General features: G+C 37.7%; 1 protein-coding gene across 1 annotated transcript in view; it reads right to left on the reverse strand.

The window, feature by feature from the left end:
* Positions 1-20486, reverse strand: part of STOX2 (storkhead box 2) — a 161320-nt gene extending 140834 nt beyond the window's left edge. Inside the window, exon 1 of the mRNA XM_032223964.1 lies at positions 19610-20486. Coding sequence (XP_032079855.1) covers positions 19610-20027 — 418 coding nt within the window. The 5' untranslated portion in view covers positions 20028-20486. The remainder of the gene's footprint in view (positions 1-19609) is intronic.
* Between the last annotated feature and the right edge of the window lie 3596 nt (positions 20487-24082).

The following is a 24082-nucleotide window of genomic DNA, read 5'->3' on the forward strand; positions in this document are numbered from 1 at the left end:
TCTTGGAGGAGCTTGACAGTGAACCAACCTTAGAAGAACTAAATGTGGCCCTCAGGCAAGGCACCTGGGAAAGATAACATTCCCGTGACCCGACAAAAGTCCGCACGACAAAAGCGCGCCGACAAAACCGTGTTGTGACATCATCAACGTGCCAACAACAGCGCAGCGACATCAGCGCGGCGACAGAAGTGCGATTTACAACAGTGCGGTGACAGAAGGGCGATTTAAGTTAAGGTAAGGGTTAGATTTAGGGTTAGGTTTAGGGTTAGGTTTAGGGTTAGGTTTAGGATTAGGGTTAGGGTTAGGTTTAGGGTTAGCATTACATTTAGGGTTAGGGTTAGCATTACGTTTAGGTTTAGGTTTACAGCACGCTTCTGTCACCACGCTGTTGTCGGCGCGATTCAGTGCTCATTCGTCGAAGAGCTTTAGAACTCACGGTTTTGTCACTGCAGTTTAGTCGGGTGCACTTTTGTCGGGCGCACTTTTGTTGGGTGCACTTTTGTTGGGTGCACTTTTGTCGGTCGCCCTTTTGTCGGTGAACCAACATCCCTGCCGAAGTTCTGAAGTGCTGCAAAGAGAACATCCCCACTAAACTGCATGAAACCTTCTGTCTTTGTTGAAAGGAAGGTGGAGTACTGCAGGACATGAAGGATGCAAATATCATCACTGTATAAGATAAAAGGCGACAGAGGTGACTGTTAACAACTACCATGTCATCTCTCTTCTTAGTGTTGTAGGGAAGCTGCTTGCCCGTGTTGTACTGAAGAGACTCTAGATGCTTGCAGAGAGAGTCTACCCAGAATCACAGTGTGGATTCCGAGCCAACAGGTCCACTACTGACATGGTATTTTCCCTTAGACAGCTACAGGAGAAATGCAGGGAACAAAGAAAACCACTCTTCGTAGCCTTCATACATCTTATGAAGGCTTTTGACTTGATTACTAGGGACAGCCTTCATAAAATTCTCCCCAAGATTGGATGTCCACCTCAGCTCCTCAACATTGTCAGGTTCTTTCACGTGGAAAGGAAGGGCACTGTAGTTTTTGATGGCTTAACATCAAATTCTTTTGACATTCATAGTGGAGTGAAGCAGGGCTTTGTCCTTGTGCCAACTCAAATTCGGGATCTTTTTTGGTGTCATGCTGAAACATGCTTTTGGAACTGCCACAGAGGGAATTTATCTCCAGACCAGGTCAGACAGAAAACACTTTAATCTTTCTAGATTGAGAGCAAAGTCCATCTGAAATGCTTATGGGATTTCCTCTTCGCTGACAATGCTACCATTACTGCTCACTCTACCAAAGAACTTCAACAACTTAAGGACTGTTTGGTTGACAGGAAGTTCTTCAGCTGGACAGACGTAGGGGGGTGGGCTCTTAAGAGACTCATATGAACCCTGTCTGACAAACCATCTCCAAGATCCTTTTTGGAACAGAACACACCCCCCCCCCCGGAAGAGGGGAGCGAAGAAGGGCAACATCTCATCGGACCCAGAGGGAAGCAACAGGTCAGAGATTTGACTATGAATCAGGAGTTGGGGCGGCAGTCTGCAATATGGTTGACAAGATGCTGGCTTTTTGTCAAAGCAAATGAAACAGAGGGTGTGGAAGAGATAAAAGATGGGTAAGAAAATTTATCTAACCCACAGCCATAAATCAAACCTGGAAAAGGCAAAGAAATCTTGAGAACATAAATAATATTGTTGGTCAGATCGGGACTTTTTCAAAAAGAAAGAAAGAAAGGAAAATGGAGGGTTGAAATACCAACCCCCCAAAAGCTATTTGTTTGAAACAATTTCAGACAGAAAGGTAGAAAGCAGAGAAGTGACAAACCCACTCAATTATAAACTCTAAATTTGGTTTTGGATTTGAAATAGAAATCAAATATTCCATAGGATTTACTTTTACTTTGTTTGAATTTCTTCCAACTAATATAAACAAGAAAAAAGCAAGAAAATGGAAGAGGATGGACATGTCAAACCAAAGAAAAGGGAGAAGGCAGGAATAGAGAAGTGGGACAAAAGACTTATTAGGAAAAAATTAAACATCTAGAAACTGTTATATGGGAAAATATAAAGCAAGCTAAGGGTTTTATTCTTAAATATGACAATAACATGGAGTTGCTAACTGGTTGAATATAATAATGGAAAGATAACTAAACAAAGCCCAAAATATGTGGAATATGGATAAATATGAAACTGATATGGAGAGGCCGTAAAGCAGAGATTTGTGATTCACTTTTATACATGATAATTAAACTGAGTTGTGAATTGACTGAAAATGGTAATAGAAGGACAACTAAGCATGGGTTAAAATATACGAAACATGGATATATAGAGAACTTTTAAGATGATGAATAAAGTGAGATGTTTACCGCTTTTTATTCTATATAATAGATTAAGGGAATTATAATGAACATTGAACAGTGAGGTACGCCATTTATAGACAATTAAAGCTTATCTAATCCAAGATATGGATAAATGGAGAGGGAACATGAAATATACGTACAATGGGAAACTATTGAGATTTAAAGACAGACTCACAAACTGGGGGCATGTAACGATGTATAATTATATAAAGATAATGATGAGAATAGCTGGGAATTGTAACCAGGTTTACAACTCAACCAAAATTAGGCTGGGGGGGGGGGAGGGTTAAAAGCACAATGACTATATGTATATATTTTTAATCTATTTTTTCAAAAGGAGGATAACATATATTAAAATTAAATATGTATATTGAAAAGGAACTATTAATACCATCAACATAAAATGGAGCTTGCTCAGAAGCTGAAATACACCAAGTAAATGAGATGTAGAGTGTGAAGGAGAGAGGTAAGGGAAGAAGAGAGGGATAGGAGAGAGGGCAAGGAGGGGGGAAGAGGAGGAGAGAAATGAGGAGTGGAAAGGGGAGAGAGGAGAAGGAGAGAGGAAGGGGAAGTAGAGAAGGGAAGGATGACAGAGGGAGGGGGAGGAGAGAGGGAGAAGAAAGTGATGGATAAGGTACAAATATGGTGTATGGAGAACAGAAGAGCCAATAATTGTTTTTGGGAGCTGATGGTAAGATGAATTGATGTAAACATTTAATAATACAAAATGATGCTGGCTATGTAATAGTATACATGTGATTATATGTTATGAAAATGAAAAAATAAAAAACTTTACACAAAAAATCCCAACAACTCTAGGACTGTTTTAGCAAGGCCTGCCAAGACTTTGGACTAACAATCAGCCTGAAAAAAAAATACAAGTCATGGATCACAACATGGATTTACCTCCCTGTATTACAATCTCTGCATGAGAATTGGAGGTCGTCCATGACTTTGTGTATCTTGGCTCAACTATCGCCAACACTCTCTCTTTAGATACTGAGCTGAATAAACATATTGGTATAGCGGCTACCACATTCTCCAGACTTACAAAGAGAGTATGGCTTCATAAGAAGCTGACGGAACATACAAAGATCCAGGTTTATAGATCCTGTGTCCTGCAATACACTCTTGTATTGCAGTGAATCCTGGACCCTTTATGTACAGCAGGAGAGAAAGTTGAACACCTTTCATATGCGGTGTCTCTGACATATTCTTGGCATCACCTGGCATAAGCAAGTTCCAAATAGCGCAGTCGTGGAACATGCTGGAATTTCTAGCATGTATACACTATTGAAACAGCTATGTCTACGCTGGCTTGGGCATGTCGTGAGAATGGCTGATGGACAGGGAAAGTGCCCTAGAGGGAGACCACAGCTGCGATACAAGGATATCTGCAAGGGGGATTTAAAGGCCTTGGGACTGAACATTAACAGCTGGGAAACCTTGACCTCTGATTGTTCAGCTTGGAGGCTAAAGACGCAGCATGGCCTTCTCCAATTTGAAGAGACATTTGTTCGGCAGGCTGAGGCAAAGAGGCAGTCCCGGAACCAGCGAAATCTGGGGGCTGGGCAAGGGACAGAATGTATCTGTGTGAAAGGGATTGCCACTCTCGAATTGGTCTTTTTAGCCACACCAGATGCTGTTTTAGGACCTCTTTCCTGAGCACGATACCATAATCTTTTGAGATTGAAGGCTGCCAACATTAATGACCTATGTGTATATGCCTTAGCCAAACTGTAGATAGCAGCCACAGTTGTCCCAAGGACCAACTGGGAGAAGAAAGTAAACTCCAGATTTTCACTTACTTAAAGCAAGTTGACCACTACATTCTGGCAGGCATTTTCTTCCCAGCCGTGGACCATCAGAGATGAGTGAGGATTATTCCAAAGTTCTGAGCAATCTCTATCTGCACTCCAACTAAAAGATTAGGAGGAAGAGGGAAAAAGGTTGGGCAATGTGTTGTTGAGATAAGCAGAGTATCCATGAATAAAGAGGACCACATAGGTAACCTTTTTCCTACTATTCATTATTCTTTATTATTTCCTGAAGATATAATGCAATAACAGAATACTTTTTTTGAGTAGCACAAGTATTTTTGATGAGACTCAAGTTGTTTTAGATGCATAACTACTATAATTGTTCTCATGGAAGCTGTTCAGATATTGAACATTATTTTTAATTATTTATTTAGTTTAATGACAATTTAAAGCACAGAGACCACAATTTTCTATACTCAAATACCTATACAAATTTGTTTTTTGAGATCAGTATCTGTTCTTGGTATCTGCATACTTACACCCTAGATCAGTGTTCTCCTAACCAGTTGTTCCTCATACATCTTGAATAAAATACCATAAATCCCAACTAGTTGGGAACTGATTTCTAGCTTATGTAAAAGACAACAAGTTGGGGATGTCTACCCCAGGCTACAATTACAATATATAAGTGCTGACATGTATTTACTGATAAGTACTGACATGTTAACTCAGTTCCAACTTTCAGCAGATATGGCACAGAAGAAATACAGAATGTAATTTTTTCCAATCTATATACTTGCAGGCTAATAAATAAAAGCAATATGAACATAATTACATCTCCGCATTCTTATTTTGATAAACCTTGAAGCAAATTGATTAATAAATGTTTCCACAAGCTTTATGTATAATGACTGGGGCCAATGTCTCTCTTATTATATCTAGACATCTAAGCTTCATCAGTGTCACAATCTTCCTGGATACTATCCAAGTACCTGATGGGTCTTGTACTCTCAACTCAAGGCATCAATTTCTTTTAATTCCTAGTGTACAATTGCTATTGTTTCCTAATGTAAATAAATTGCTTTCTGTAAGGTTGAAGTTTGTTTCATAAAAAATAAAAGTTTTCACTTCTTGATAACTAACTTGATCTCAGACATCTTGTTCAAGTTTTCATTTTTCAAATTATAATTTAAAAAAAGCTTCCAGACATGGGGAAATTTCAACAAGTCCCTTGTAATGTCTTTTCCATCCAGTTTATCACATTACCTTTCCATAATTATGGACATTTTAGAGACGTTTGAAGAGTCCCAGAAGAGAAAGAATGCATGAATGTGCCTGGTACTTTAGATCAAAAGCATTTTTTTTAAAAAAAGCTCTTTCTTGTTAATCATTTGCCAAATACAATTCAGAGCTACACATTCAAAACAAAATCCACATACTACATTTGTGTAGGACTTTACTGGATTGTGATAAAGGGCAAATGAGTTAGATTGCTGATTAACTTTACTCTGAAGCTTTAAAAGTTCCTCAACGTGAAAAGTAAACAGTTACCTGTATGTCTTATTTTAAGAAGAAATAACTTGAGCTGACAAAAATCCATCTGGTATACCATTCTAACAATTATTTATTGAAGTGAGATTGTTGCTCATCTCATTCTGCAAACTGCTATATTATTTTGGATTCTAATTAACGGAATTATAATAAAGTAAACAATCACCTTTTTCTCTATATCAGACATAATTTTACTGCAATGGTATGTGGGAATGACCTGGGAGATTTGTCCCAGAGTTGCAACGGATATATATAAACAAATAGCAAGCCCCTTCTAGCATTGAAGAGATTACCTAGATGGGTAATGAAATATCTGCACTAGAACAATCAAACTTGGAAAGCATCGACTTCATTATGCTGTGTGTTATCTGACTGTTCCCTAGGCAGCATCTCTAGACCTTCAGTCTCTGAAGATCATTTCCATATAATATTACAGATAAAATTATACCTTATAGCCAGATAATGAAACATCTGTACAATCAAACTCAGAGAGCACAGTTCAACTTTGAGCTACAAACATTCTTTTTTATTGAGACAACATAGTCCAAACTGGAGAGTAGGCAGGCAAGAGGCTCATAAGAGATCCTTCCTGATTTCTCAAGGATAAAGGGGATGTGAGAAGAAATGTACTTTCCAGAATTGTAAGAATCTGTTAATGTAAGCTGTCAAATGAGCACAACTTCAAAATTTGCTTAGACTGATTCGCTACTTTAATTCCTCTAGTTGGAGAATATTTTGGAACCCTCATAATTTTCTATTATCAGGTAAAATCTTGAAGTTCAGCTCAACTCCTGCTGACAAAGGAGGATTTGTTTTCTGCAACAAATAGAAATGGATTGTTAATGCCATTTTCAAAGTTGTTTTCTTGACTTCCCAGCCTAGTGTACAGCAATGACTTCGTGATTGCCCCCCCTTTCAAATATAAATCAGGTTCAACTATACTTAATGTTTTCAATATTGGTAACTTTTTATGCTGCTTAATTCTAGGTAATTTATGCAGAATGTTAAAATGCATGATTCCCAATAAAAGTATCTATAGAAATTTACTGCTAACATATTTCCATTGAAAGATCTGTCCATTTAGTAAAATTCTCTGCTTCCCCATCTTTAACCAAATCATTATTTTACATTAAAACAATGCAACCCATTTTTCCCAGATTAATTTCCCAACTATCATGTTACATTCCCTGAAATATAGGATACATTGATTATCAACAAGCTTATATATATAAGCTTGCATGAAATGTAAAATATCAGCATGGAACAGAGTAATAACCAGTAGAGTCTATGAGAGAGATGCAATTATAAATGCACAATGCAATTAACTGTACAGATTGGATTTATACTCTGTTCTTAAAGTAACTGTAGAATCCTGTATTCATTTTCAAATTTCTCAATTGTTGAAAGCACTGAAATCAAGGATCTCTCAACTAAAACAATGTTAATAACATTAAGGATTAAGTTGTCCAAATTGGTCTATTCAGTGTACAAGATAAATTTGCTTTAATGCTCATGCTGTGAATCTATTTTGCATCAATAAAAACTGAGCTCACAATCATGAACTACAATCTGATGAACAATTATACAAAATAAGAAATTTTAAAAACAAGTTCTGACAAATAAAATACCTAACATAATTATTATGCCGTTCAAGTCCTAAAATTAAAAGCAACTTAAAGAAATGCTGTGTTGGAAAGTTTGTTGTTCTTCATTTCACTTTGCAGCATATGTATGTATGCATACAAATACATGCACACACACAAACACAAATGCAGACAAACACACAAAGTTAAAAATGAAAAGCTCTCTGCAAAAGCAGGGAATTTCATATGGTATAAAAATTTGGGGATTACATATATTTGATGCAGAAAGGGACAACATTTTTGTGTCCTAGAGAAAAAAATAAAAATACTTAAAACCTTTATAACCTTTGGTTGAAATATAACAACTGCATTTAAGCAGAGACCTATCTATATTCATTCTTGTACATTCTATTTTGGATACCAGTAGAAGGTGGAAAGTTTATTAAGTCTGATTCAGGAGCTTATACTATGGATTTCTAAAATCTGAAATTCATATTTATGATCTGTTTTATTGTGCTTAATTTTACTTTCAGTATTTGGGCAAAATGACTCTTGGAAACTAGATCATCTTTACAATTGGTTGTACTTTCCTGCAGTCACATGACTATGATTTGTGATGGTTTCTGACAAACAATTCTCAGAAGAATGGGTTCACTTAATGACTCTGTCATTCACTTAACAACTGCTGTGAAAAATGTAAAAAAAAAAAAAAAAGGTCCAGTCACATGGATGCCTTGGCTTATGTCTGCAATGACTTAAAATTGGATTTCTGGCCCCAATTATGGTCATAAATCAGGAACTATTTGTAATAGAAGAATATAATAGAGATAATTCATTTGTTGTCATGTGCTGAATATTCTATTCTATGCAAAGAACTGTAGGATTCAAATGATTTGTGGCAGCCAAACCATACATGTTCCAAACATTTTGGTCAAAATTCTACCTGAAGCAGAGCTGCTTAATTTCAAATATGGTTGAAAATGCAGACAGAAGTGTTTTGAACATTCCATTTGATTTTAGACTTTACTAATAGGAATTATTCTTGTCTCCACAATCTGGTCCAGTACAATAGAAAGGCTAAAACATATTCCAAAATTATTGGCAAAGGCCACATTAGAGGGAGTCTAAGAGAAATATTAGAGTGATGGAAAGTAAAGAGCATCTGACTCTATAAGTGAGCCATTCTTGGAGGGGTGGGGGACCTTGCTATTTGAAAATAAGATTGAAGACTGGTAATCTATTTAGAGGAAAATAATTGTGAAGATCATTAACTTAGTGTTGGGATGGTGCTTCTGCTGGAGGGGCAGAGACAAGTAAAGTGTATGGATTAAATTATACACCAGAAAGTATGAACTGGTGTTATTTAGGCTATTGTGGGTACATGAAAGTAGAAATCTCTAGCTTAGTGACAGTTACATGTCACATTCCTGAAAACCTGTTTTTTTGGGGGGGGGGGATTGCAACATTCTAAATATATATAATCCAACATTTTTTTTAAAAATAATTTGATTTGACATTAAGGGGTCAGCAAATGGGGGATAAAGGACACACCATAATAAATGATAATGATCACTGGGCATGAGCATCTTCAAAAATGTCTGTTTCTTTCAAGTACATGGTTTAAATACAGGATATATATATGTACTATACACACACAGATAAATGTTAAATATGAGCCTAAAAGCATGGTTGATCTGCTGACTTATGATGAAAGATGAAGAGAGTCAGTGAAAGATTCAAGGATGATAAGAATTTCTGGATCGGGGACCATACCATGAGATGATGACAGAAACTTATTGCATAATGTTTACAGAAAAGAAAAAAAGATAACTATAAAGATTTAAGGGAAGCAGACAATGAAATTAATACTTTTGAATTATGTAATATGTTGAATGAATATGTAGTTATTATTAGTATTATTATATTTATTTGCTGCCTATCTTGGGCAGCTGCCTATGGGGCTACTCCAGGTGGCTCACAACCAAAAACAAAAACAAAGAAATAAAAAGGAAGTTTAAACAAAACAAAATAATGGAACAATAAAACAAACAAGGAAAAAGAAAACAAAGAAAATACATTGATAAAAATGTAAACATAAAAATGTTTTAAAAAAAAGATGGGTGAGTGGGGAGCAGAGAGCGAGGGGGGGAGGCAGAGTCTGCTTTCAATTTAGCAACTACCTTCAGAGTAGAATTCCCCCATTGGGTCAAATTGGTAGTTGAAGATTGATTGCTAAATGCAAGAAGAAAGTGTATGATAATAAATGGAAAACTTAATGACAGACTCAACACTGAGCAGGACTAAGGTAACATTGTATGATATTTCCATGGTTCATATATTTATCCATAAATAAAAAGATGCCTGTGCTGACATCAGGGGTGTGTTGATTGGGGACAGGAAGGTACATGCACTTTCGTATGTAGATGATATCATCTTGCTGGCTGGAAACCTGTATGATTTGTAGCAAACACCAGAAGGTGTTATACAATGAATAGATTTGTAAATCAAATGTACTAAAAAAAATTGCCTGACACAGAAAAGATCTGCAAACCATGGTAGAAAAATAGTGGGTGGTTTGTAATCTGTTCTGTCAACAAATAACATAAATAGCTGAACGCTATGAAGTACAAATCATTAAATTTAAGTAAAACATAAGTTGTCTTACCTGAACATTGATTCTCATGGAACAGCAATAGGGCTCAGGAGTGGGTATTCTCATAGCCTGATTGGTCAAGAGACTGAGTCAATAATTCAGAAGCCACGCCTATGACGATTGATTGATAAATTAGTTTTGGGAATTGCAAAAGCCAACCCGCCCCCAATTTACATATGATCCAAATTGACTATAAAAGTCATTTGATTCATTACTGTACACTTGGATCATCAAGTATTTCTGGTGTCAGTAAAAACACTACAACCTTTATAGAAAAAGTAATGAAGCATTGGAAGATGGAATTGATAGTTGGAAATGAATAATACGGTCTTGGAGAATCAAGAGAGGCATATTACAGGATGACTCATTTTTATCATTATTTGTCATTGCTACCAATCCCACTTTCAATGATTTTGAAGAAAACAAATATTTGCTATCAAATAGCAAAGATTAATATCAACATCTTATATTTGCTTTATATGGGTGATCTGAAACTTTATGGAAAATTAGAAATCAAAATCTAGTCACTGACAATCATTGTAACAGTTTTAGCACAGATAAGGCAATGGAATTTGGATTTGAGAAATATGCCAGAGTAGCAATAAATAGGGATAAAAATCACAAAAAGTAAAGGAATTGAAATGGCCAAACCAGCAGGAGCTATTAGGATGAAGCCTACAAATATATGGGTATGAATAGCTAGATAACATCAAGCATGGACATTAAAAAATGTGATTAGTAAAGAATACATCCAAAGAGTATTAAAATTGCTAAAGACTAAATGAACAGTGGAAACTCCATCAAAAAAAGCAATATCTGAGCCATACCTATGATATCATCCATTATTAACTGGACAGAGGCTGAACTGCTGAGTTTAGACCACAAACTACAAAACTCATGACTATTCACTATGAATTACATTCCTGTAGGTAGATTATACCTGCTCTGCAAAAATGGAAGAAAAGATCTACTTCAAGTCAAAGGAATTGTCAAAGACAGAAAGCATGGATTGGCTGGTGACATAAAAGACAGCCAAGAACAAGCACTGATGTAAGTTAAAAATCGGGATTTACTGAATGTACAGGAAATGAAACATGAATATTGAAATGATGTAATAAAAACATGGACAGAATGATGGCAAGAAAAAATATCACATAAAGTATAAGTATCACACTATAAAAGATTGAGGGGAAAGTGGATAAAGATAATCTGGCAAAGGCTTACAACTGGAACATTAAAAAAAGAAACTAAAGGCTTGATTTTGGCTCCTTCAGAGCAAACTGTTCAAACCAATGCAATCAAGGCCAGAATTGAGAAATCATCAAATGATTCAAAGAGGAGATTGTGCAAACGAGTGGAAGATGCAGTAGACAATACATTAGGCTCAAAAAAGGAGATCCCAAACTGAATATAAAGAACAACATAACACAGTTGCCAAAACAATTCACTGAAAAATCTGTAAAATAATCATGTGCAAATATTGAAAAATTAGTGGGAACATATAATTGAAAAAATAGTGAAGACTGAGTAGGTTAAATATTGTGGGATTTCTGAATACAAGTATATAAAGTCTTGGCTCATCATACATCAGATTTAACTGTTAAATTAAATTAATTTAAATTAAAAAGAAAGTGTAGATAATTGATGTGGCAATAGTAGATAGTTAAGTAGAAGACAAAGAATTGGAGAAGATAACATTTTCAAGATGTGAAAATTGAAGTTGAAATATTATGGCACAAACTATGGTGGTCCCAGTGGTTATTGGCACTAGGCACCATACAGAAAATCTTGGACAGTACTTAAAAATATCTGGACATTGACAAAATTCCCATCTGTCAATTAAAATGGCTACACTGTTTGGATCTGTACATATACATTAATGCTGATTCATTAGAACTCAATGCATATGAAAACCAACACCAGCTAAAGAACTGGCATCTGTCACCTCATATGTTGTGTATATAATAAAAACTGGAACACCATTGAATACCATTGCAATCAGTCAATTGCAAAAGGCAGCTTTACTCGGAACAGTTTATGTCCTGCAATGCAGGTAGTCCTTGATTTGCAAGAGTTTATTTAGAGACCATTCAAAGTTACAATGGCACTGAAAAAAGTGACTTAGTACTGTTTTTCACACATTGCAGCATCCCCATGGTTATTTGTTCAAACTTCAGACGCCTGGCTAATTTCTATCTATCTATAGTTATGACTGTTGCTGTGTCCCAAGGTCGCGTGATCACCTTTTGCAACCTTCTGACAAGCAATGGAGAAGCCAGATTCACTTAACAACCAGGATATTAACTTATCAGCCTCAGTGATTCACTTAGCAGCTATGGTAAAATGATCATAAAATGGGGCCAAACTCACTGAACAGAAATTTTGGCTCAATTGGGATCATAAGTTGAGGACTACCTGTACTTTAACACCATCCAACATCAACATCTACCTATTCCAGATCCTTAAGAAAGACTCGACAAGTGGATAAAAATGCCAAATCTAGTATTAATCTCTGGCTAAATGCAACAAATCATAATTTTAAACTAGTATGTCACCTGTGTCCCAATAACTCTCTATGGCTCAAGTTACAATGTTTTCAGACCAAAAAATATTTTAGCATAAGATTTGAGAATAATTAAGATTTATACCATAAAACAGATCCCTTAAAAAATTGATGTTTGAGATATTAAACATCCTATAGACTTCCAAGTATAAAAGTATAGTATAAAAATAACTGGTAGAATAATCAGTTTTTCTTGGGCAATGCTAAGATACAAGATGCAAAAGATAAATACCTTATCAAGATCTAGTATTACTATGAAATAGTATCTATTATTACTCTCAGTGAAAGTAAGTTTCCATGGTTCAAGAAACTATTAAAACATGACAGTAACCATTTTGTGATCGTTTTTAATGTGTTATATCTAATGGGCATTTCTACAATGACCAACTTATGACTAGAAAAGTATCACAAAGACCATTCACAAGAGAGAAGATTAGTGGAAAGTTAATTTAATTTGAAGAAGAGGAGAGTGCAGGAAGTGAAAAATGTGCACACTCAGCTTCAGCTCAGGGAGCTGTTTGATAGCTCTTTTCCTCTCACGCTTGGTGGCTTATGAACAATGGACAATATTCCAGCCAAGCTTGCTCTGCTGAACTATTTTGGGAGCTATTGAGTTCAATTATTGAACAGACGTCTCTTGAAAATGGATTGTTTGGGAAAGAAAATAATCTTCTAATTGAAGAAACTGGCTTCTGAACTATAGCGGTCACTTACCATAGAGTTTTCCAGCCTTTCATACCATCCTAGGCTTTAATATTGATATTTTCCAGTAACTCTATTTTTTTGCATCAAGTGCTAAGCATTATAGAAATGTTTACAATTGGGCACTTGATTCAGTGAGCCACTAAAACCATCTGTGGGGAGTTAAGTTTTTCAATAAAGGAGAAGAAATCACTAATTATTTCTTATGTCATCCCATTATATGTTCCTCGTTAAGTGCTCCAACCTGGCCAACTGCATGTGGTAGATTTGAGATACATCAAAACATCAATCCTGGCCATCAAACACCTTTTCTTTATTTTCCTGTCACTGCTTCTTTTTGCATGCCACTCTCAACATTCTTTTTTTTTAAATCAAGGTTTTTATTTATATATAAATAAAGATAGTATATTGTCCGGGCATTTCGTTTTTTAAAAAAAAGAAAAAATAACAGATATACTGATAGTAGTAATGATAATACACCTAATAATTACAACCATATTTATACTTATATTAGTTTATTTATGATCATATTAATTGCACTAGCATGCTTATAATTATAAACAACATTCATATTTTACTTACATATAACAATAATCTTTCTTCATCTAATTTCTACCTCTTACCTCTAACCATTGATAAAACGTATTTCATATTGAATAGTATCTGTATCTCCTTTACAGTCCAATATTTTCCGATTTATGTTTTCATGTGGTGGGGTGTTCTCATTTTTCCAATATTGTGCAAATACAATTCTCGCTTCTGTTAATACATGTAGCATTTATAGATACTTCATCATAGCTTTCTGGTGTTATACCTAACAAAAATATTTCTGCCTTTAAATCTATATGCTGCTTAATCATCTTTTCCAGACGTGTGTATTTTCATCCAATATTTTCTTGCTTTTATACATATCCATCACATATGATAATAAGTACTGGAGTCTGATTACATTTCCACCATTTGGCGGACATGTTGTTAAACATTTTTGCTAGTCTTGCCCGTGGCAAATGCCACCGATAAAACATTTTATAAAGATTTTCCTTATATGCAGTAACCATTGTCAGTTTATAATTTCTATCCCAAAGTTTTTGCCAATTATTTATTTCTATAGTGTAGTCAAAGTTTTTTGCCCATACTATCATTGTTTCTTTTACTTATTCACCTTCCATTTTAAAGCTCAGTAGGTAGTTATATAGTTTTCTTATCAGTTTTTCATCTGTCCCTAATAATATATTATCAAGTGTTATTGGTTCTTTATAGAAACCCCATGTTTTGCTCAAAAATCTTGCTATTTAGAATTATTGACCAGTCTCAGCTTACTGAAATTTATACAGTAGCTCTCCAGATAGAAATTAGCCACTATAACATTTTTCCTATATATACAATTAAATACAATTATGTATATACAAAAGGTGGCTCAGTGGCTAAGACGCTGAGCTTGTCGATCAAAAAGGTCAGCAGTTTGGCAGTTCGAATCCCTAGCACTGTGTAACGGAGTGAGCGCCCGTTATATTTGTCTCAGCTTCTGCCAACCTAGCAGAACCTCGCATCTAAAAATGCGAGTAGAAAAATAGGAACCACCTTTGATGGGAAGGTATCAGCGTTCCGTGTGCCTTCGGTGTTTAGTCATGCCGGCCACATGACCACGGAGACGTCTTTTGTCAGCGCTGGCTCTTCGGCTTTGAAATGGAAATGAGCACCGTCCCCTAGAGTCAGGAATGACTAGCACATATGTACGAGGGGAACCTTTACGTTTATGTATATACATATGCACATACATTCTTACTTCTCTGCTACAAATTTCAAAAAGCATGATGATTCCAAGATTAGAAGCAAAGATCATTCTCAACTGCAGAAAGATTTCCCCTTTGGGGACTGTACAATTACTTAAATCTTTCACTCAGAGAAACATGATTGACTCACTAATTACTGTGCAAAAACATCTTTTGCTTAAGGTTCTAATACTTCAACTTAATTATTCTACTTCTGTGTATTCTGTATTGCTGGTGTTGCTTCTCTGATTGCCAATTGTGTTTATTTTATATAAGCTATTACTATATAACTTAAATGTATTATATCTTAAAGTAATATGGATTTTCAGTACAAGATGCTGCAAATGCCTTATATCTTGCATTGTCTTGGGTTCTGATGCAATACCTGACTATAATTCAGTAATCCAAGCTTCAAACATGGGCACACTTTGCCATATCCTGTCATTACGCTCTTTGTTCTTCGGTAATTTTACTAATTCAGCTAAACTGGCATGCTATTGTTTCTACTTGCCCTCAAGTCTAAAATATAAATCTGATTATGAGTTGAAATTCTTCTTTTGAAGTTAAATGTAATAACAAACTGTTTTCTGCAAGGGAGAAAAGGGGGGGGTTCAAGATGGAAATGCATGGTTTGGAGCTCACTTATTTATCTCAACTCATGGGTCAATGTTTCGTCTGAACCAAATCATTGTGAAGATACTTTACAGATAATGTAGATTTTTTTAAAAATTAAAAAGTTAAGTTTGAGGTAACTTGGCAAAATATTTCTCAGTAATTATCTTTCTAACAGTTAATCCTTATTCTTCCATCCATTTTTTTTTTAAAAAATACCATTTTGGCCCAATACATATTTTCTATGCAAGAGAATATGTGTCTGGAAACCAACTTCCAGTGGTCCCACCTGGATTGGCCAGTAATGGAATCTTCTGTTCAAGTTCTACAAAATCTTAGAGACATGGTTTTTTTTTACCTCAATCTATGTCACAAATAGTATTTTAAAATATGTAATTCACAAATTTTGTATTTTGTTTTCATGACAAAATAAACTTAGAGACTTTCAAGCAAAATGTATTTCAAATCACAAAAAAAATCAACTAGGAAAACCACAGTAATAAAAGTCAGCACCTTCCAAAAATAAATTGAAGAAATAGAACTATTCCACTGTTAGTATTTTATATCAGATATTTAACATGACTCTTCTTGCAAGTCTAAAATAAATATGCCAAGTACTGAAGGAAATAGGATGCTTTACTAATAAAGAACAACTACGAGATGTATTTGTGACAAGACTAAAGAGAAGCAGAATATCTCAGAGACATGGGATATGTTTCCTATGTAACCCATTAAAAGGCTCAAATTCAATTTATATGATGGAGCTGAGCTTCCAACGAGCCTCAACCATTCAGACAAGACAATTCTACGTTACATGACTTGATACCAAGGAATTTGTTCTGCCTGTGCATGTTAGATCTCTCTATAGATTTCTTATTGTCTGACTTCCATATTAGAAAGGTCATTATGTCAACAATCATTGTTGTAATAAATGCAGGTGGCAGAGGGTCAATCAGATATGTAAATCCAACAGCCAGAAAAAACAACTTACAGGAGGCATATCTTGTGTTTACCATCAAAACAGACATCAGCCAAAGTATAGAAAAATTCAAATAGTGTAAGATCAGAAGATGTGGAGAGATATCATCATCATCACCACCACCACCACCTTGTGTTTTTTTGTATTTACCTCAGCCCATAAAGGAAGATAGGATAAGTCATGTTCCTATATTTAGTGTTGAAGATTAGAGAATTGCTAACGACACTTACTATAAAGTTTCTTACTGTGCCTTTGTGGAGACAGAAGTCAAAAAGAAACTGTTGGCTAAAAGTAACAATTGTTGAGCACTGACTAACATATTTAGTCAAAATCTTTGAGCCTATGACTAGTTCTCTACAGAAATGTCTTTAAATTTAAATTTCACAAACTTCCTAGCATTAAAAGTATGTCCACCTATTTCTTATTGCCATGTGTGTGTGCACATGTATCTTTACAATTCTTTTAAATGAAAGCATAAATGTCTTACAGCAATATAAAGGTTTAATATATACAATATATTACTCAACGCATACAACACTTCTACAGAGCTTCTACAGGCACAAGTGCCAAAAACTTTAATTAGAATGAGATAAGAGCACAAACCAGATATACCCCATACAATTTTGGTCCTCATCAAATAGAGCCCTTATGGTAATAAAAAATGACAAACTAGTAGCAGACTACTGGAAGGCCCAATGACTAGCCCAATGACTCTTCCCCAGCCCTAGGAAAAGGCAAGAGTAAGCTACTTTTGAAATTTTACCAAGAAAACTCTCCAGGTAGTCTCCATTAAAAGGCTGTACCAACTATTCAATGTAGGGGGGGGGGGCTGAAAAAAATAACTTTACAGCCCATTTACAACCTTCACTGCTTTCCTCAGTCAAATGATCATTATTACAGTCAGTTCATCTTGTCCTCTATGGTTCTTTTCTTTTTCCCCTCCTACAGAGCAGAGAGACTGGAGAGGAAGAGATTGCAAGAGACTAAGTTGTTTGTTGTTCAGCACGCTGAAAGCAATGGAATAGTGGTAGTGAAAAAAGATCAGGCAAAGGAGAGATTGCCTATGGAAATCATTTGTTTTTTCTCTTTCTCTACCCCTCCCACTTTGCAGAGCAAAGAGATTGGAGAGAAAGAGATTTCAAGAGAGTTAGCTGTTTGTGTAGGGCCCTGGCAGCTTCCAACCTTGGACTGGTGGTATGATCGCAATACTTTCAATGTGTACAAGATAACAAAAAGGATCTCAAGTATTCCAAGAGAGATGAAGTGGTTAGGAGGCAAACAAAAACCAAAGGTGTGAAACTGATGAGTCTTGTTTCTTTCCAGACAGAAAGCACAGCTGCTATCAAATTATTTCCTACTTAGATATCACTTTGGTTAGAGGCAGAGATGTCAGGTTCAATTAGGGTTCTTAAGTGAGGATTAGCTGTAGTGTAGTGTCTCCAACTGATCATAAATAAAAAAAGTATATTAACTTGGACTGTTGACTCTACATCCCAAAGAGGTGAATCAAGACATTTACTATTAATTCAATATCCCTACTTTGGTTAATTAGAGAAATTCAAATACCAATATGCTGTTAGGCATAACAATAGAAGTTGTAAGCAGCTGAAACTAAATCTGTTCAGTCATCTTCATGCCAAATTACTTTAAAAAGGGTACTGGGAGGGGGGGGGAGAGAATTATGGTCGTTGTTCTATTCACAATACAATCCTAAAAAAATGTACTCAGAAGTCAGCATTTCTGTTAGTCAAGATAATTTATACCAGACTATAACTTCAAACCTATTCAATGCAAAAATGCCCAGTGACTGCTAATTTTTTTTAATCAGAATTCTCAGCCATTTATTCTGTTTCACTCACAGAACCAAGCTAGCAAGTTAGACAAGAAAGAAAAGATAAGTCTATTATCTGAGCTGAACTCCGGAATTACATGGACACATTTCATGTGCTTTTCTTGGCAATAATCCAGTTAGCTAATGCGTTCTTCCAAGATGTTTTCCCACCTTCTCAATCTTGCCTACGGCTCCTGAAATTATACCATAACGTGCACACCATGCTTAAAAAAAAATTGGGCAACATAAAATACTACAAATGTAACGTTTTCTGGGACAACCTGAGAAAAATACTTATGAAACCTGGTATACAAATTAAACCTTTTATAAATAGGGGTTTTGCAAAGAAGTCAGCGTTATCTCATTACAAAATAAAACAAATGAAATTTCCAAATCCGGATGGCACTCAGGTGCCACGCTCCTATCTACCATCCTATCTACCTTTACAAACACAAGCTCAGGATGCAATTTCACTATTCCAGATTGTCCTAATGCAAAAAGTCAGCTTTCATCTTAGATATTACTGATGCAGGGGGTTGAAAGGGGTTGGAAACAGGCCACAAAAGTGTGTGAGTGTGTGTGTGTGTAATTTGCCAAGCATTCAATTAAAGCAGGGCCCCCCCAAACTTGGCAACTTTAAGACTTGCGGACTTAACTCACAGAATTCTCCAGTCGCTGCTGGCTGGAGAATTCTATGAGTTCAAGTCCGCAAATCTTAAAGTTGCCAAGTTTGAAGACCTCTAAATTAAAGTGTTAGCTAAAGACAAGCTTGACAGGCGAAGAGCTACAAGACCTGCCGAAACCCCCCTTAAGTTATACTTTCTGCTGAAGGTGGAAGGGGGGCGGACAAAAGTGGGAGAGAGTTCGGACTAAGTGTGATGGCTAAAAGGTTAAAAAGTTGCAACGGCCCCTATTCCCTTCAGAGCACGAAGTGTGCGCGTACAGTACCGCATCCGCCAAAAGCCTCCCCCGTCCACAGAGAGCCACGGAAGCTCAGGGCAGCCGGCGCAAAGGTGAGAAGCGTTACATGGAGGAGGAAACCAGGCCGAGCCAGCCGGAGCGCCTTCCTCCCACAGGTCAGGAAGGAGCGCGGCGGTTGCCTCCAACGGCAGCTGGAAACGTTAGCGCCCCCGGCGCAGGGAAGCGAGCGGCGCCTCTCCACGGGGACGCAGCTGCTGCTCCCCCTGTCCTGCCCCGGCTTGTCCCGACGCCGCCTCCGACTCGGCGCGCTCTTACCCAGGCATTTGATCTGGAAGCCGGCGGGGGGTTTGAGAGCCCTGCGCATCCAACCCTCGCGCAGCGCCTCCAGGTGCTCCTCCTTGCCCTGGATCAGCAGCACCTGCTCGTCGATCCAGCCTAAGAAGAAGGTCTCGGCCACGGCCGCGGTCACCTTCTGGTTCCAGAAGTGCTGCATGTTGCCCTGCTTGAAGTCGGCGAAGATCTCGTAGCCGATGTGGTGCCGCCCCAGCTCGCTGTCCGCCGCGGGCTCGCCTTCCGCCCGGCTTCCCCGTCCCGCTTCCCCGCCGGCGTCGCCTTCTCGCTGCGCTCGGGTTGCTTGTTCGGGCGGCGCGGCTTCATCCCCGCCGCAGGGGCTCAGCACGATAGCCAAGGAATGCGGGGCGATTTGCAAAAATTTATCCAGCCTGCGCGGCATGTCGGCGCCGGAGGAGATTTAAGGGGAGCCGCTCAGCGCCTCAGCAACGGCGAGCACCGCCGCCAACTTGGGCCGGCCATGAGCGCGGGACAGAGCCCGCCGCAGCCGCCCTGCTGGTCGAGCGCGACTTCCAGCTCCGCCAGAACCGCTCCCGCCCGACCGGCCGCAGGTACAGCGCCTCCCCGCCCGGCCCGCCTTCTCCCAGCTACACGTGTGGCGGCCGCCCGCCTCCGGCCCAGTGGGCTCTCTGCAACTCCGCCTCCACCTCCTCTTCCTCCTCCTCGGCGGCCCTCGGAGCATGCCTGGCCGGCCCGGCGCGCTACTTGCCTTCCGCGGGTTTCTTTGCTGCCTGTTAAAGTGACGCGCTCAATGTTATGACGTAAACCCTTAATTAAAAGCTTTCCTTAAAAGAGTTTCGCAGTACGGCCAACTTTTCTCCCGGAATTTTGCGAGCTAGTTTAACAAACACTGGAGCCTAATTGAAAATGCTGATCATGAGCCATTGTATAAAGACCCTGACTTGAAGAGTAAGTCGGATCATTTCCACTTTATTAAAACAAGGTATAAATATAATGTCCACTTCCTGTTACCATATCAAGGAGTTGGGTTCTAGCAAAGAGAATATTTAGACCCCCATAAGGTAATTCTTAGAAAGGTCATTTAGACCCATCAGATGCAACATTCTGCTCTGCAAAACTCCAAATTAAAGCATTTGGCTCTATCCTCCACCCGAGCATAACCCAACAAGTGGACTCCAGCATATTTCTAAGTAATTGATTCTTACTCTTACTCTGAAAACTCCCCCCCCCTTACATTCAGTTAGACTGTATCTTTCTCTAACCTAAATCCATTATCCTTTGTCTTGCTACAATGGTTCTATGATAAGCTGCAGAAAATGTCAGTTCTATCACCAAGTTTCATTGTTGGCTCCATGCTATTCAACATATAAATGACCTTGGTGAGAGGTTAGAAGATGTAATTTTTCACATTTCAGAGAACTTAGATACATAAGGTAGAAAATAACTTGACAAATTGGTAGAACCAGCAAGGGGAATTTGAACCAGAAAAAAGTAAGCCACAAGGTCCTATATTTGGGTTTGAAAAATCAAAATAGGAATAGAACATGAGGAACGTGATATAGGGCAGTGATATATATGAAAAGAGCTTAAATACTTTGGTGATTATAGTTTGCAATTAATTATTCCAACTTATTTACAAGCAGCATTTCCAGATCAGGTATTCCCTATGCAATAGGTGTGAAATTTGCAGCGTCACATTGCCGTCATGTGACATTTTCCCATCGTGGAAGTGGGGTGGGCGTGGCCTGCGCATGATGCATCTGGTCTGCAGGCCGCCAGTTTGACATCCCTGCCCTGTGCTATACCTGTGCATTTGGTTTTGTTGTGTTAACATTTGCTTTTCATATTTTAGCCCATTTCTCTAGCCCAGGGGTGTCAAATTTGCCTCATCACGTGACGTATCATGACTTTTTTCCTTTTTGCTAAAATAGGGGTGGGTAAGGTGACCAGACGTCCCGATTTTGGTGGGACAGTCACGATTTCTAACAATTTGTCCCGTGTCCCGGGGCGTTTTTAAAAAGTCCCGATTTTCTGGCTTCATGTTGAAAGCCCAGTGGATTTGCTTAAGAAATTCTAACCGGGCAAGACAAAAGACACCCTGTCTAAACCCTCTCTCTGTCTCAGTACTTTCATTGAAGATATTAAAACGTTAAAGCAACAAAACGGACCCCCCCCTGCCCTTTTACCTCATTTTATAAGAAAAAATGCCCCAGTACCATAGAGTTCCAGGAAATACTTGGCTAGAGAAGTCGCGAGTGTTCCTTCTTGGATTTTCCAGAGGGGAGGGGCACAGAGGTTGGAGTTTGGCTCGTGTGGGAAAAATGGTGGCAAAGTTTCTTTGAAAAATATTTCTCTGACTAATTTCACCATTTTAATTTGCTCAGTTCATTGTATTAACATCTACATCATTCTGGATTGACTTGGAGTGCAAGCCTGCTGGTATTTTATTTTTTTAATGTATTTTAAAATAATATTAATTGTGCATAGGATTCTTTAAAATAGTTTTATTCTGTGTGGATTCTTTTTTTAAATTGTCTTAGACTATTTAAAAAAGATTCTATCCAAAATAAATTGAAGTGAAACCATTTTTAAAAATTCTATGCACAATATTTTGAAATATATTGTGCATAGAATTTTTAAAAATAGTTTTACTTAAATTTATTCTGTGTGGAACAGTTTGAAATGTTTCACTTCAATTTATTCTGTGTGGGTTCTTTTTTTAAATTGTCTTAGACTATTTAAAAAAAGATTCTATACAAAATACAAAATACCAGCTGCAGTTATTCACTTAAGAACTGTGGCAAGAAAGGTGGTATAGTGACCAAAGTTACAATGGCATTGAAAAAAGTGACTGATGACCATTTTTCACACTTAGCAACCATTTTCACACTTAGCGACCGTTTCAGCATCCTCATGGTCACGCGATCAAAATTTTGATGTTTGGCAACAAATTCGTATTTATGATGGTTTCAGTGTCCTGGGGTCATGTAATTGCTTTTTATGACCTTTTGACAAAGTCAAATGGGGAAACCAGATTCACTTATGTTACTAACTTATCAGCTGCAGTTATTCACTTAAGAACTGTGGCAAGAAAGGTGGTATAATGGGTTTAGTGACCAAAGTTACAATGGCATTGAAAAAAGTGACTGATGACCATTTTTCACACTTAGTGACCATTTTCACACTTAGCGACCGTTGCAGCATCCTCATGGTCACGTGATCAAAGTTTTGATGTTTGGCAACAGTTACAATTTATATTTGTAAATTGTAGTTATGTTGAAATAAAAAAAAATATTACAATACTATTTTTGCATTGTATGAAAATTTTTGTTGCTCCGGTCAAAGGTGTCCCTCTTTACCAATCTGAAAATCTGGTCACCTTAGGAGTGGGCATAGTCAGCACGTGACACATCCAACCTGCGGGCCGTGAGTTTGACACCCCTGCTCTAGCCTTTCAAACATATTTTGCACTTTGTTTCTTTATGTTATTAGGTACCTCAGTTCATTTTGTTTTACCTGCAAATTCAGTAAGCATTCCTTTTCAATTGTTTCATCCATGTTATTAATATGGAGAAACTAGAATTTATTCTTCCAAACACTTTACTTCTCTCCAGTTTTATGAGAAGCCATTCATGAGCACTCTTTGAGCATAATGTTCAACCTAGCTATGTAACTACTTAATTTCATGCTGACCAGCCAACACTAAACTAGCTTACGTTGTCAAATGCTTTGGTAAAGCCAACATATACCTACTGCATTCTATTATTCCAAAATCCATTATCGAAATTATCAAAACATAAATCTAAGTCTAACTTTACAAATCCAGTCTGATTTCTGGGAATTAAACACTGTTTTCATAAGATTTATGCCCACTAGCAGTGCGAAAACATGCAAATGCAGGTAGATTAATAGGTATCACTTCAGTGGGAAGATGATAGCATTCTGTGTGCCTTTGGCATATAGCTATGCTGGGCACATGACTACAGAAATTGTCTTCAGATACTGGTGGCTCCCTCAGCCAAGACACGGAGATGAGCACTCTGCCCTAGAGTATAACATGACAGACAGGGAAACTTTTACCTTTACTTTCCTAAAACTTATAGCTTATCTTTTTATGCTTTACTCTTCCTAGTATCTACATAAAAGTGATTGGTCTGTGGTACCCTGGATCAGCGGTTCTCAACCTGTGGGTCACGACCCTTTGGGGGTCGAACAATCCTTTCACAGGGGTTGCCTAAGACCTCTAGGGCCTAGAGTCAATAACTGGAGAGGGGAATTAATTCACATGATGTTAGCCAACGGGAGCATTCTCCAACCTCGGTGTGGAAAGGAAGACATTTTGCAGCGACAGCCTCTGCACCGTAAACAGTTGGTTTCCAATGCTGCCCCGCTGGTGAGAGATCCGGCAGGGATCTCTCTGACATCCTTAACAAGCAAATATTGCCCTGTTGGAATAGGGACAAAAGGAGATCCTTT

This window comes from Thamnophis elegans, chromosome 9 (genome assembly GCF_009769535.1).
Source record: "Thamnophis elegans isolate rThaEle1 chromosome 9, rThaEle1.pri, whole genome shotgun sequence".
Taxonomy (NCBI): domain Eukaryota; kingdom Metazoa; phylum Chordata; class Lepidosauria; order Squamata; family Colubridae; genus Thamnophis; species Thamnophis elegans.